Genomic DNA, 14,096 nt, shown 5'->3' with positions numbered 1-14,096 from the left:
GGGATGCTGAGGGTGCCTGGGGAGGATTCTGGGGGAGCTGGGGGTCCTGGAGGGGCTGGGGAATGGGGGGCATGAGGGGGTTTGGGGGGGGTGATTTAGGGGACAGTGGGGGTGCCTGGGGGGGGCATAGGGAAGCCACTGGAGAATTGCCTGTGTCTGGGGGGGCTTTGGGGGTGCCAGAGGCCCCAGGGGGTGTCAGAGTTAGGGGACTCAGAGGGTGCTGGGGGGGCACAGGGGGTGCTGGGGTGCGTGTCAGGGCTGTGACAGCGTGGTGCCGCGCAGGATGACGCAGGCGTGCCACCGCAAGTGCGTCCCCCCCCACTACAAGGACCCGGAGCTGTCCAAGGGCGAGAGCGTGTGCCTGGACCGCTGCGTGGCCAAGTACCTGGACGTCCACGAGAGGATGGGCAAGAAGCTGACGGAGCTGTCGCTGCAGGACGAGGAGCTCCTCAAGCGCATGCAGCAGGGCACGGGCACCGCCTGAGCCCCCCTCCGCGTCCCCCCCCCCTTCCCCCATCAATAAACTGGAGGCTTTGGGGCCGGCCGGCTTCTCGCCTCACCCCCCAAACCCACCCTGCGGTGTTTTGTTGGGGGTCTGCCCCCCCAAATCCAGCTGAGGGATGGGGGATGCCCCCCCGTGTGCCGTGTCCTTGAGGGGGGCACCCGGTGTGCCCCCAGCCCCACCCGTGTAATCCCTGGGATTAGGCAGAGCCGGGCTGAGCCCCTCGTAATCCCCTGCAGGGTGGGGACGGGTCGCTGCCGGCCCTGAGTGCCTGGGGGGGGCGGGGGATGACGGGGGGGGGGGGTTGGGGTGGCTAGGAAAGACCCTATGGGGACACGCAGGGAAACAGGGCAGGTGGAGAGGGACACCCGGACAGGGACAACCCCAGAACACCTCCACAGGGACACGTGGACAGAAACAACCCCGCTACACCCACACCTGGACAGGGAGGACCCCAAAACGCCAACACAGGGACACGGGGGGCAGACAGCCGAACACACGCAGGCGGGGCTGGGCAGGGCGAGGGACACCCACCTACACGGGGAAACCGGGACAAGAAACCGGGAGAGGAAACCCCTGGAGAGGAACCACGGCTCGGACAGACCCCAGAAGCGGGGCTGCCAGTCCCAGCCCCGTGCGTCCGTCCATGCCGTGCCGCAGCGAGCCGTGCGTGCGCCGTGGCGCCCTGCGGGCCGGCGGCGGTGCCGGGGCCATCAATATTTCACGAGCAGAGAGCGCGCCGTGACCTGGAAAGGCAGCGCCGCAGCCAGCCGGGCCCCAGGCTCCCAAAATAAGACCATTTTTAATAAATAATTCCCAACCGCTCGGTGCCTGCGGGGGGGGGGGGGGGGGGGGGTCTTTTTGTTCAGGGCGGGTGGAGGGCTGAGTCCTGGGGACCCCCCCCTGCTCCAGGTGCCCCCAGCAGCTCAGGGAAACCCGGAGGGACCCCCCCCCAGGGATGAGGAGGGGTCTGGATGTCCCCTAAATAGGGCCGAGCCCCCCCCCACGGGTGGGCTCAGAGGTTGGGCAGGAGCAGGGCCAGCAGGGGCAGGAGGGCAGGGGCCAGGCGCGGGGCCGCAGCCAAGGGGACGTCATCCCCGGGGGGGCCACGGGAGTCACGGGACGGGGGGGGTGGCCGGGGCTGGGACCCCCGCAGGTCATGGGGGGGCAGCCCGTCGCGGTAGAAGGCGGAGGGCGGCGCGGCGGGCAGGGTGCCGGGGCGGCCCAGCGCCCGCCCGGGGGTGCCCACTACAGCCACCGCACCACCGGCACCACCCCCCTCGTCCTTCTCCTCCTCCTCCTCCTCCTCCTCCTCATCCTCCTCAGGGCAGGCGTCGAAGTCTTGGGGCCGCAGGTGGCGCAGGTCGGTGCCGCGGCGGTGCGGGGGGCTGGCGCAGGGCACGGGCGAGCTGGAGACGCGGGTGCGGCGGAACCAGGCCCAGAGCGGGCGCGCGCGGCAGTCGCAGGCCCAGGGGTTGGCGTTGAGGCGCAGGAACTGCAGGGCGGGCAGGGCGGCCAGCGGGTCCCCGGGCAGCGCCGCCAGGCTGTTGTTGAACAGGTAGAGGATGGTGAGGCGCGACAGGCCGCGGAAGGCGCGGCGGTGCACGGCGGCCAGGCGGTTGGCGTGCAGCAGCAGGCGGTCCAGGCTGGGCAGCCCCCGAAAGACGCCCTCCGACAGCGCCCGCACCCGGTTCCCGTGCAGGAAGAGGTGGCTCAGGTTGGCCAGGTCGGCAAAGAGGTCATCCTGCGGGGCAGGGAGAGGGGGCGTGGGTGGGGGGGGCTCTTCTGGGGAGCCACCAGCCCTGCCCCGGCCCCACGGGCACCAAGCAGCACCTTGACCTCCTCCCATCCCGGCCCCATGGGTGTCATCCATCCGTGCTTCGTGGGCATCCCTCGTCTCCCTGCCCCAGGTTCCTGATCCGTGGACATCGGACATCCCTCATCTCCACGTCCCTGCCCCACGGACGTTCCTCATCTTTGTCCCACGTCCCCATCCTTCAGACACCGACCGTCGCCCTCTCCCGTGTCCTTGCTCCGTGGGCGTCACCACGAGCCCGCTTCCACGTCCCCTTCCACATCCCCCCCTCACACCCTGTCCCCGCGCCCCGAGCACCACCTATCACCCTACCACGGAGAAGGTCCCGTGCCCTACAAGCCTCCCCAGACCCTGCTCCAACACCCCCCCCGCGGCCATCCCCTTCCCCCCAGCCCCACGGGGCCACCTCCAGCGGTGCTGCCCCAGGCCCCTGCCCGAGCCGAGGCGGACCTGGAGGTAGAGCAGCCCGTTCTCCTGCAGGTAGAGGTACTGGAGGCTGTGGAGGCCACGGAAGATGCCGCTGGGCAGGCTGGCCAGCTGGCACCGGTAGAGGTGCAGGGCCTGGAGGCGCCGGAGGCCGTGGAAGGTGTCGGGCGCCAGGACACGGAGGTGAGGGTTGTCACCCAGGTCGAGCTCCTCGAGGGCGGGCAGGTGGCGGAAGGTGCCCGGCTGGATGGAGGAGATGTTGTTGGAGTAGAGCCAGAGGGTGACGGTGCTGGGCCCGAAGGTGCCCGCCCGCAGCGCCCTGATGACGTTGTTCTGCAGGAAGAGGCGGCGGGCGCCGGGCGGGAGCCCCGCGGGCACCGAGGAGAAGTTGTTGGCCTGGCAGCTGACGGTGGGCGGCGAGACGTAGCACGTGCAGAGCGCAGGGCAGGCGGGGGCCCCGCCGGGCACCCACGCCAGCACCACCAGCAGCAGGGCCGCCAGGCGCCCGCCTGCGGGCACAGTGGGGCATCAGCCCGGGGGCACGGCCTGGGGCAGCGCCCCGAAGCCCCCAGCCCAGCCCCGCACACCCGCTGCCCCGCGCAGCGCCCTCAGCACCCCGCGGCACCCCAGGGAGGGCACCCCCAGGAGCACCCCAGGGTGCGGGCTGCCACCAGCCTCCCTCTGGCCCCAGGAGCTCCCTGGGACCGTGCCCACCCCACACGGCCGTACTCATCCCACATGGCCATGCCCAGCCCGCATGGCCACGCTCCCCTAGGAGCCCTGTAGGGCCATGCCCATCCCATAGGGCCAAGATCCCCTAGGAGCTCCTGGGGCCGTGCCCACGACCATTTTATAGGACCACACGCCCCAAGAGCTCCACATCCACCCCGCACAGCCCCGCTGCCCCAGGAGCTCCTAGGGCCATACCCAGGCTCACGTTCCCGTAAGACCCTCCATATGCCCACCCCGCACCCCGGGGCACCCCAGGAGCCCTCGGGGCGCCCCTCGCAGTCCTCGCACCCCTATTCCCGTGGGGTCTGACCCCCCCCCGGGGGGGTGATGCCCCCCATGCGCGCCCCCGGCGGCAGGGCGGCGCCACGTGCACGCGTGCCGCGGCCACGTGCGGGGCAAGGCACGCGTGGGCGCGGGCTGACGCGCGCACCGGTGACACGCGTCGCCGCCGCTCCGGGTGCGTTTGCGCCCCCGTGTCCTCCCCCCCCCCCCCCCCCCCGCCCCCCCCCGGCGGCCCCCCCCCCCCGGGTGCCACCCGAGAGCCTCATCCATAATTCAGCCCCGCGGCCTGGCCCGGGGCCCGGAGAGGTGGAAGGGGGGGGGGGGGGGTTTTTTTTTTTTTTTTTTGGGGGGGGGGGAAGCGCGGAGCTGCCTCCACCGGGGGATGGGAGGCGGCTCTGTGTGTGTGTGTGTGCGCGTGTGCCCCCCCCCGGTACACGGAGAGGGGGGGACGACGACGAGGAGGCGTCCGGCGCAGCTGCTCGGCGCCGCCCCCCTCCTCCGGCGCCCCGTGCCGGCGTGCGCCCCCCCGGCGCCCCCCTCCCGCGCCCCATCTGTCACTCCCCCTCGCCGCGGGCTGACTCAGTTTAGCGCTGAAGTCACCGGCTCCCGGGCACCGCTCCCCGTGCCAAACGCTCCCCCCCCCCCCCCCCCCCCCCCCCCCCGCCCCCCTTCCCCGAGCGCTGCGCCCCCCCCCCCCGGGCACCCACCCGCGGGGTACCCCCGTCCCCGAGGTGCCGCGGGGGGGTTATGGGGTCTCAGGGCTCCGGCTGGCCCCGCGCCCTAAATGCGCCCCGCGCCCTTATCGGGGTGCCCCCGCCCCCCCCCCCCAGGCTCCCCCCGAAGGCTCCCACCCGAGGGGGCGCACCCCGGGGTGCTCCTCGCACCCACAGCGCGCACCCGGGGGGGGGGGGGGGGGGGGCGCCCGGCACCCGCAGCGCACCCCGGGCACCCTTGGGTGCCCCCGGGCCCCCCCGTCCCGAGCCGTGCGCTCGGGGCTCACGCCCCGAACCTCGGGGTCTCCCAAAATCCTGGGCTGCGCCCCCCCAACGTCCCCGCGGCCACCGGGACGGGGACGGGGGAGGGGGGGGTCGGGGGTCCCGGGACACCCCCGAGCCGGGCCGTGCGCCCCCCCCGCGGCGGGTCCCTGCCCCCGGCCCGCCCCACGCCTACCTTGGGGCAGGTCCCGAGCCGTCGGGGGCAGCATGGTGGGGGCGGCCGGGGCCGGGAGCGGGCGCTCAGGCGCTGCCCGGTGCACGGGTGCTCATGGCCGGGACCGGAGGGGGGGCTGCGCGCCCCCCCTTACCCCCCGTTACGCCGCCGGGAGCGACCACCGCCACCAGCGCCGCCGCCGCCCCGGGGCATGGCACGGGTGGGCACGGCTGGGCACGGGTGGGCACGGCTGGGCTCGGTTCTCCCCGCGGCTCCCGGAGGGGCTGAGCCGTGCCCGGTGCCGCGCCTTATCCCGGGGCGGCCCCGCTCCGCCCCCCGCCGTTTAACCCTTCCCCGGCCGGGCCGGGCCGTCCCGTTCCGCCTCGGGGGGGGCGCCACGGGGGGAGCGCACACCCACGGGGGACGCGCCCACCCGCGGGTGACAAAAGGGGGCAAAGTGGGGACGCGCGTGGACAACGGGAGCGCAGAGGGTGGGCAGTGCTCTCTGGGGGTGCGGGACCCGGGGGGGACCCCACTCGGGACACGGGTACTCGCGAGTGGGTGCAGCGAGAGTGGGGTTCGGGGGGGGCGCACCGCGGAGGAGCCTCCCCGCGATCTGGGGGCTCGCCGCGGGGGTCCCGTGGAGCCCACGGGGGTCCTGGGGAGGTCGGAGGGGACGTCCCGAGCGCGGGACACAGGGGAACAGCCGGTGGGGGGAGCTCTGGAGGTGGCACCGCTCCGTCCCCACGCCCACGCGGGACCGTGGCGCTGTCCGCGGTGCCGGAGCGGGCGCTGTCCGCGGTGCCAGCCTCGGCGAGGCCACCGAGTTGGGTGGTTCCTGCGCCACCAGAGCGTCCCGTGTGCGTGCGTGTGTCCCGTGTCCCCCCCCCCGGCGCGGGGTGACAGCGGCCCCACGGGCGGGGAGGGGCACGCGTGGCCGTGCCAGGCTGCGGCGGCACAATCTGGCACCCGCCGTGTTTGCGGTGCCGTCTCCGGCGCGGCTCCCGGCGAGCGAAATATCACAAGCTGGAGAGACAGACGCTGGCGGGGAGCGGTGGGCGTCGCGGGCGGCACGGGGCTGACTCAGGGGCTGCCATCCGCTCGCTGTCCCCCCCCCCTAATTGCGTGTCCCCCCCTAATTGTGTCCCCCTCCCCAAATTCCCCTTTGCGGCCCCCACGGCCTCATCCCGTGCCGTTGTGCCAAGGGCCGTCCCCGTCCTATAGGCCCTACACGTGCCCATAGGGCGCTGGGGGCGCGTGGCGTGGGGTGGGGGCACCCGTGGGCGCCCACCCGTGGGGGCATGGCATGGGGACACGGGGACAGGCCCTCGTGACCCTCGAAGGCCTATAAGGGGTGGCGGGTGGGTAGGGACGGTCAGCGAGGGATTGGGGTGGAGGACGGACAGACGGGTGGGGAGGGAAGGGCAGGCAGGAGGTGCCGGGGGGGTCCGGGGGGGGGACACAGTGACATCGGGGGACGGCCGAGCAGCGGGACAGATGTCGGGGTGAATGGGCGGAGGGGGACAGATGGCGCCGGCCGGACAGACGGACGGGTGGGGGCTGAGCAGCTGAATGGCAGCGGGCGGGGGGGGGATGAATGGCCGGGTGAGGGATGAATGGAGCTGGGGGGGGCACGCGCAAGGCGGGGGGGGGGCTCGGGGACTTGGCTTGGCGTCGGTCAGGGGATGGCGGAGCCGGGGCGGGGGGACACACCCAGAGGGAGGGCTCTCGGCACGGGTGACCACCGGAGGTCGCCCCCCCCTCCCCCGCCACGCCCGGGAGGAGGCTCCGGGCCTCGGCGGTCCGCCCCCCGGCGCGGAGGACGGGCGGCCGCTGCCGGGGCCGGGGGTGAGTGCCGTGTCCCGGGAGCATCCGAGCCGGGCCTGAGCCCGAGCCGAGCCGTGCGGGGCCGAACCGGGGCGGAGCCGCGGCGATGACATCCCCGGATGGATGCAGGAGGGCGCCTCGGAGCCGTGCCGAGCCGTGCCGAGCCGTGCCGAGCCATCCCGTGCCGTGCCGTGCTGTGCCGTGCCGGGGGATGCGGGCCGGGGGCCGTGGGGCTCGCTGCGGAGGGGTGGGGCCGTGCCGGGCTGGGCCGTGCTGGGGGGGGCTCAGAGGGGTCGGGGGGTGCAGGTTTTTTGGGGGTTGGGGGGGGCTGTGGGGTGCTTGTGGCGGTGCCGGGGGGCTGCGGGGCTGGCCGGGCACGAGGAGCCCCCCACTCCCACCCATGCTCGCCCCCCAGCACCCCAGGGCCTTGTAGGGTGCTTTGTGATGGGGGGAGATCTGGAGGGGGAGGCGTAGGGCAGCGTCCCACATCCCAGCCCCAGAGCAGCCTCTGGAGAAGCCACATCTGCCCCCTGGGGACCCTTCTCCACCGGGTGCCCCCCACTCCCCGCCTCTCGAGGGAATAATTTGCCTTAGTCCACATTAATAATTAAAAGAAGCTGTCCTGCAGGAGCTGCAGCCAGGCCAGACCCAGCCTCCCGTGTGCCTTGCTGCTGGGGGGGGGTCGTCCCCACCTGCCCCATGTCACAGCCGGAGGTGGCACAGGGCGGCCCCCACTGGCGATGACCTGTTTTTTCGGGGTGTCCCGTGTCGATGGGACGCACAGCAGCAGGTCGTCACGCCAGCACCAGGCAGGCAACGTCCCCTTCTGTGCCATGCTGGGACCGGTGGCCGCGGCCACCCCGTGCCACCCCTGCCCGCGCCCCAGCCCCACGAAGTCCCCGTGGGGTGGCTGAAGGCAGCGCAGCGCCTCTGCCCCGGGACGCATCCGGCACCATCTGGCCACGGGGCCTGGGTTAATCTTTAGCTGCTCTGCCCGGCCGGCTCGTCTCCAGTCCGGCGGTAATGAGGCCTCATTAGCAGCCATTACGCGGGGCCGCAGGACAGCTGAGCCAGTGCCGGTGACAGTCCGGGGACACGGGGGTCCGGGGACACGGTGACACAGAGGTGCAGGGTGGGTGCTGAGCAGTGGGGGGACGCGGGGGATGTGGGCCAGGGGATGGGGGAGCTTGGTGCTTGTGGCAGCCGGCCGGTGACACCGGTGACACCGGAGGGACTGGGTTGTCTGGGTGTGGTGGGTCCCCAGCAGGGGGACGGGGTCCCCAGGGTAGTGGTGGTGTCCCCGGGGGGGTGAGAATGTCCCCAAAGGGTGCATCGTGGTTCCCAGCGGTGTGCCGAGGACCCTGGGGGCACGATAGGGGCCCTGGGGGATATGCTGGCGTCCCCAAGAAGGGACAGTGTCCCCAGAGGTTGTTCCCAGGGGTGGGCCAGGTTTCCAGGACAGTGACAGGGGCTTCCCAGCAGCGTCCCAGTGTCCCCAGGGGCTGTGATTGGGGTTCCCTGGGCACCCAAGAGTGTGACAGGACCTCCACAGGTGGTGCCAGCGTCCCCAGGGGGGTGTGCCAGCATTCCTGGGGGGGTGCCAGCACGCCTGTCACAGTGCCATTGTCCCCAGGGGGTGTGACAGCTTCCCAGGGGCTGTGCCAGTGTCCATAAAGTTTGTGCCAGGGTGCCTAACAGCGTGCCAGGTCCCCGGGGGGTGTGTGCGTGTCATTGTCCCCAGGCACTCAGCAGCATGCCAACGTCCCCAGGGGCTGTGCCAGGCCCCCAGGGGACACGCCAGGCGCCCAGGGGAGGTGGCAGCTCCCTGGGACTGGGTGCTGCGGGGAGATAAGGAGGCGGCGGGGCTGGGGGGGGTGGAGGGGCAACAAGTGCCTATCGGCGCCGGCAGCCCCGGGGGGGCCATGGGTGCCCCGGTGAGATTACCACGGGTGCGCGCGGGGCGGCCGTGCGTGCGCAGCGGGGTCCGGCCCCGGGTCCAAACTCCGCGGCGGTGGCACGAGGTCCGGCCTTGCACAGGTGGGTGCACGGGGCCACGCGTGCGCACGGGGGGTGCTGGCACACAGGGGGGGTGCTGGTGCACGGGGGGGTGCCAGCGTGTGGGACGCCTCCAGGGGACAAGGGGCGATTTGGCCACGCGCCCTGCGGGGTGCTGCCCACCCCATATCCCTGCTCTGGGTACCGGGGCGGGCAGGCAGCACGGGGGTGCCACCACGCCGAGCTGTGACACCCCTGTCCCCCCCGTTTGTCACCCGCAGGCGCAGCGGGAGCCCCGTGCCCGGCAGCATGGCGGGAGGGGGCGCGGGGCGGGCCAAGCGGCTGGGCACGCTGCTCTCGGGGCTGCTGGAGTGCGGGGCCTTCTGCGGCATCATCTTCGGCTGGGCATCGCTCGTCTATGTCCTCAAGGACCTGGACTACTTCAGGGAGCTGTGCCAGCCCTCGGACAGCTCCGGCCCCAACAGGACGCTGCTGCCCGGTATGGCCCCGGGGACACTGTCCCCATCCCTGCTGCCCCCCTGTCCCCAAATCCGCTCCCTGCAGTGCCACGGTGTCACCTTGGTCGGCATCCCTGCTCTCCTTGGTGCCCCGGCGTGTCCTGGTGCACCATGTCCCTGCGGCCCTGCTGCCCGCTGTCCCCCTGCCTGGTGCCCTGGGCGCTGCTTTTCCCGTCCCCGAGGTGCCCCGCGTCCTTGCTCCCGCCGTGCCGGTGCCCACGTCCCCGCTGTCCCCGTGTCCCCGCTGCCTTGCAGACTGCAGCGGGCAGGATGAGCAGTTCTCCCTCGTCTTCACCATCGGCTCCTTCATGAACAACTTCATGACGCTGCCCATGGGCTACGTCTTTGACCGCTTCGGCACCGCCGTGGCCCGCCTCATTGCCATGTGAGTGGGCGCCTCGGTGGGCCCGGGCAGGGCACCCGTGGGTGCCCCGGGACCGAGGGCCTGTTAGCAGGGTGCTGGCGCCGGGGAGGCATGAGGGGGGCGTTATCGGGACTTGGGGGGTTATCGGGGCGCCCAGGCAGGGTGGGGCTGGCAGGGCCCTGCCTGCACGGGGGAGGTGCGGGTGGCAGCCCCAGGACACCGGGACAGCCACCAAATGTCCCCGGTGTCCCCCGTGTTGCCCACAGTCCCAGGACACCCCCATTCCCCCAGACCCGCAGCTGTCCCCCTTGGTGTCCCCAGAGCACGCCTGCTTTGTCCCCACGTCCCTCAGCCCTGCAGGTGTCAAGTGAGGCAGTGGTGGGGCACCCAGGAGACATCGGGGTGCCAGGTGCCACGTGGGCACAGGGCAGCCAGCTCTCCCCCGGTGCCCTGTGCCCACTTTGTCCCCGCCGTCCCCACGTTTCAGCTCCCTCTACACCGGCGGGACCCTGCTCGTTGCCTTCTCCACGCCAGGTGAGACCCCGCGGTCGCTGGGTGCTGCTGCCCCCGTGGGGGCTGGGGGGCCACCCGTGTCTCTGAGCCCCGCTGACACCGGTGTCCCCAGACCTGGCCGTGCTGCTCTTCCCAGCCATGTCCATGCTGTCGGTGGGCGGGATCCTCCTCATCCTCACCAACATGCAGGTGAGCTCTGGGACACCTGGGGCCCCCCGCCCAGCGCTGGGGACGCTGGTGTTATGGGGGGGTCTCTCCGCCAGGTGGGCAACCTCTTCGGGAAGTACCGCTCCATCGTTATCACCCTCTACAACGGGGCCTTCGACTCCTCGTCTGCCATCTTCCTCATCATAAAGGTGGGCGTGGGGTGCGGCGGGAGGGCCGGGGCACGGCTGGGGTACAGGCGGCAGCACGACACGGCCGAGGGGACGGCTGGGACGCAGCTGGGGACACGGCTGGGGCGGTGGTGACACTGTGTGCATGTCCCCAGGTGCTGTACGAGCGTGGGCTGCCCCTGCAGGCCATGTTCTTCTTCATGGCGGCCTGCAGTGCCTGGCACCTGCTGCGCACCCTCTTCCTCATGCCCCGCACGCGCATCCCCTACCCGCTGCCCCCGGCGTACAACTACGGGTAAGGGGGTCCTGCTGAGCCCCGACGGGTGGCAAGGCCCGTCCCCACGTGGGGCTGTGCTGTTCTGGTGGCACTGCCCGTCCCGGGCGTGGTTGGGGGTGCCCATCCCGTGGTGGCGGAGGTTATCGTGGTGCCCATTCCATGGGTGGTTCTACTCCTCATCCTGTGGGTGTTGATGGTGGTGCCCATCCCATGGTGGTGGTGGTGGTGGTGGTGCCCTTTCCATGGCTGGATCAGCTGCCCATCCCGTGGGTGGTGATGGTGGTGGTGGTGTCCATCCCATGGGTGGTGGAGGTGGTCATGGTGGCCTTTCCGCGGTTGGTTCTGCTTCCCATCCTCTGGGTGGTGACAGTGGTGGTGGTCCCCATCCCGTGGTGCTGGTCATGGTTCCCATCCTGTGGTTGGTGGTGGTGATGCCCATCCCGTGGGAGGTAGCAGTGGTCATGGTGTCCTTTCAGTGGGTGCTTCTGCTGTCCATCCTCTGGCTGGTGGTCCCCATCCCGTGGCTGGTGGTGGTGGTGCCCATCTGTTGGGTGGTGCTGGTGGTGCCCATCCCACGGTGGTGGAGGTTATCATGGTGTCCATCCTGTGGGTGGTGGCACTGGAGCACTGCCGGTGGGGTGACGAGGTGAGCGTTCCTGCAGGCTGCAGTGCCCGGGGCGGTCGCAGTCCTACCGCACCTACGAGGAGAAGCGCCCGCCGGGGGGTGAAGGCCCCGAGGAAGTGCCCCTGGAGCCCAGTGCCCCAAAAGGTGTCAGGGGGACCAGGGGCAGGGGACATCTGCGGGGGGGGGGGGGGGGGCGGGGGCGGGGCGGGCCGGGGGGGGGCGCATGCTGGGGGGGGGCACGGCCATATGCAAATGAAGGGGGTGTGGCTTCGGGTTGGGCGTGGTTGAGCAGATGAAGGGGGTGTGGCCACATGGGCATCAGTAGGGGGTCCTCAATGGGGGGCATGACCATGGCCAGATGTGGGTGGGTGCGGCCATTTGGGAGGTGCCCACGGGCGTGTCCTCAGAGGGCGTGGCCTATCGTTTGTGGGCGTGGCCACGGGCGGCCCCGCCCCTGACACCCGGCCTAATTTGCATGCGGACAGGCGGCGCGGCGGCGGTGCCCTTCCGTCCCTGTGTGCTGTCGTGGCTCTTCTTCTGGCACGTGGTGTGGCTCTCCGTCATGCAGCTGCGCCACTACCTCTTCATCGGCACCCTCAACCCGCTGCTCGACCACCTGGCCCGCGGCGACGCCAGCCTGGGTAGGGCGCGGCGGCCGCGCGAGGGGTCCCGGTGACCCCAGGGGAGCTGGGCACCGCAGCCCCCTCGCTGACCCTGCCTTCCCACAGTGAGCACCTACACCAACGCCTTCGCCTTCACCCAGCTCTGCGGGGTGCTCTGCGCTCCCTGGAACGGCCTCATCCTTGACCGACACAAGCGGGGCAAGGCGCACCACCCGGAGGGTAACCGCCCCGTCCCCGTGAGCCCACCCTGCTGTGCCCATGTGGCTGGGGGCCACCGTGGCGGTGCTGTGGCCCCCGTGCTCCTTGGGGACAAGTCCCACAGTGCCCTGAGCCAGCTGGGCTTGGGGGTGGGTCCTCACAGCCCCCGAGCCCTGCTCTACCTGGGGACGTGTCACTACCATGGTGTGACCCTGCAGTCATGTCCCCACCGTGCCCTGACCCCACCGAGCCCACGGACGTGTCCCTAGTGTTCCCTGACCCTGCTCCACCTTGGGGACGTCCCCACCATACTATGCCCACAGTCACACCCCCGTCACGTCCCAACCCTGCTGTACCTGGGGACACGTCCCCACCGTGCCCTGACCTTGCCATGCCCACAGGAGCCCGGGGGGCGCTGGCCGACCTGCAGGCATCCGTGCTGTCGCTGGTGGTGACAGTGACACAGTGCGTGCTGTTCTCCATCTGCGCGGCCGTGCCCGTGCTGCCCGTGCAGTTTGCCACCTTCGTGCTGCAGGTGATCAGCCGCTCCTTCCTCTACGGGGGCAACGCCGCCTTCCTGGCCATCGCGTGAGTCCTGCGCCCCGTGAGAGTGCCGGTGCCGGGGGACGGGGGTGGTGGCACGAGGGACACGGCCGTGGGGGACAGGGCGGTGGTGATGGGGGACAGGGCGGTGGCACGAGGGTGGAGGGGGCAGAAAATGGTGGAGGGGTGGTGGTGACGTGCGGGGTGTCCCGGCAGGTTTCCCCCGCAGCACTTCGGGAAGCTGTATGGGCTGGCCATGGCACTGTCGGCGCTGGTGGCCCTGCTGCAGTACCCCTGCATCGCCCTGGTGCGCGGGGTGCTCAAAGGGGACCCCTTCTACGTGAGTGCTTGCCATGGCCCCTGGGTGTCCTACAGCCCGTGGGGGGCTGCCCTGTGGGGGCACGGGGGTGGTGCCCTGTGGGATGTGGGGGTGCTGCCCCGTGGGGTATGGGGGGCTGCCCCGTGGGGGTTTGGGGATGCTGCCCCATGGGAGTGCAGGGCTCCTGTTCTACAGAGGGGTGGTGGTAAAGGTCCTTGGATGGATGGAGGTCCTGCTCCGAGGCTGGGTGGGGTTCCTGTCCCAAGGGGGAATGGAAGTACTGGCCTACAGAGGGGGAGGTGCCATCACATTGTAGGATGGGGTTCATGCTCCGTGGCAGGAGTGTCACCCCAGTCCATGACAGCATGGGGTTCATGCCCTATGGTGGGACGGAGGGCTCGAAATGTCTGGATGGGGGGGCTGCCCTCTGAAGGGTCAGGAAGTCCTGCACCAGGGTAAAATGGGCCGTGGGGTGCTGCCTCCGGCACAGGCAGCCTCGGGGAGGCCGAGGAGCTGGCGCAGGTGCCGCTTGCCTGGGTGAAGTCAGCCCCTGCCCCATATGCCCAACCCAACGCTCCTTGCCCCGCACAGGTGAATGTGGGGCTCATTGCCGTGGTGCTGGTGGCCTTCGTCAGTCCTGTGGTGGTGGCCCGTGAGTGCCGGCGGCGTGCCAAGGACCTAGAGGCTGTCAGCAGCCCCCTGGATGCTCCCCCCAGCGCCGAGACCCCTGCCCAGACACCCCACTGAGCTCCAGAGCCAGCACCCAGTGCCTGCGGCAGCCATTTCCTACTGGACTTTGGGGGAGGGACGGACCTGTGCCAGAGGGCACAGTGGGAGAAGGGGGGTGGTTTGGGGGGGAATAAATATTAACAACCACTGTGCTGCTCCCTGCGGCTTCCCCAGGGTCTACTGTGGGTTTGGGCCCCCCTCTGCCTCACAGGGCTGGGGGAACAGCCCCTCCACATCCCCAGAACACACGGACACGTAGCGCCAGGGCTCTGGTTTATTGGGACGGCACCCTCAGTACTCGCAGATGAAGGGCAGCCTCGCCC

General features: G+C 71.4%; 3 protein-coding genes across 4 annotated transcripts in view; 2 read left to right on the top strand and 1 right to left on the bottom strand.

The window, feature by feature from the left end:
• Positions 1-572, top strand: part of TIMM10 (translocase of inner mitochondrial membrane 10) — a 1,468-nt gene extending 896 nt beyond the window's left edge. The window contains exon 2 of the mRNA XM_035311564.1: positions 283-572. Within this exon, the coding sequence (XP_035167455.1) occupies positions 283-484 (202 nt within the window). The 3' untranslated portion in view covers positions 485-572. The remainder of the gene's footprint in view (positions 1-282) is intronic.
• A 708-nt stretch (positions 573-1,280) lies between these two features.
• RTN4RL2 (reticulon 4 receptor like 2) lies at positions 1,281-5,234 on the bottom strand. Its single transcript, XM_035311567.1, has 3 exons — positions 4,929-5,234; positions 2,769-3,253; positions 1,281-2,246 (listed from the first exon to the last, which is right to left on the bottom strand). The coding sequence occupies exons 1-3, from the start codon at positions 4,960-4,962 to the stop codon at positions 1,518-1,520; spliced, it is 1,248 nt and encodes a 415-aa protein (XP_035167458.1). The 5' UTR covers positions 4,963-5,234; the 3' UTR covers positions 1,281-1,517.
• Positions 5,235-7,586: 2,352 nt separating this feature from the next.
• On the top strand, positions 7,587-13,895 carry SLC43A3 (solute carrier family 43 member 3). 2 transcript variants are annotated; one of them, XM_035311566.1, is made up of 13 exons: positions 7,587-7,866; positions 9,011-9,228; positions 9,503-9,632; positions 10,099-10,145; positions 10,237-10,313; positions 10,388-10,480; positions 10,615-10,754; positions 11,399-11,505; positions 11,847-12,002; positions 12,090-12,203; positions 12,584-12,717; positions 12,942-13,065; positions 13,636-13,844. In XM_035311566.1, the coding sequence occupies exons 2-13, from the start codon at positions 9,039-9,041 to the stop codon at positions 13,698-13,700; spliced, it is 1,377 nt and encodes a 458-aa protein (XP_035167457.1). In that variant the 5' UTR covers positions 7,587-7,866; positions 9,011-9,038; the 3' UTR covers positions 13,701-13,844. The 2 variants fall into 2 exon arrangements, with proteins under 2 accessions (XP_035167457.1, XP_035167456.1); XM_035311565.1 differs by having other exon boundaries at positions 7,596-7,866; positions 12,584-12,770; positions 13,636-13,895.
• Positions 13,896-14,096: the final 201 nt, after the last annotated feature.

This window comes from Oxyura jamaicensis, assembly GCF_011077185.1.
Source record: "Oxyura jamaicensis isolate SHBP4307 breed ruddy duck chromosome 5 unlocalized genomic scaffold, BPBGC_Ojam_1.0 oxy5_random_OJ161, whole genome shotgun sequence".
In the NCBI taxonomy this organism is placed as follows: Eukaryota; Metazoa; Chordata; class Aves; order Anseriformes; family Anatidae; genus Oxyura; species Oxyura jamaicensis.
Note: the sequence above shows the minus strand (reverse complement) of the source record. Positions and strands in the feature narration are given on the sequence as shown.

What these genes read in the sequence shown, in the direction of transcription:
- RTN4RL2 (XM_035311567.1), bottom strand. Translation starts at nt 4,962, where the DNA reads ATGCTGCCCCCGACGGCTCGGGACCTGCCCCAAG. An exon ending in GGCTCGGGACCTGCCCCAAG is followed by an intron (nt 3,254 to 4,928) that starts GTAGGCGTGGGG and finishes CTGTGCCCGCAG; the next exon opens with GCGGGCGCCTGGCGGCCCTG. An exon ending in ACGGGCTGCTCTACCTCCAG is followed by an intron (nt 2,247 to 2,768) that starts GTCCGCCTCGGC and finishes CCTGCCCCGCAG; the next exon opens with GATGACCTCTTTGCCGACCT.
- SLC43A3 (XM_035311565.1), top strand. Translation starts at nt 9,039, where the DNA reads ATGGCGGGAGGGGGCGCGGGGCGGGCCAAGCGGCTGGGCACGCTGCTC. An exon ending in CGTTGCCTTCTCCACGCCAG is followed by an intron (nt 10,146 to 10,236) that starts GTGAGACCCCGC and finishes CGGTGTCCCCAG; the next exon opens with ACCTGGCCGTGCTGCTCTTC. An exon ending in TCATCCTCACCAACATGCAG is followed by an intron (nt 10,314 to 10,387) that starts GTGAGCTCTGGG and finishes TCTCTCCGCCAG; the next exon opens with GTGGGCAACCTCTTCGGGAA.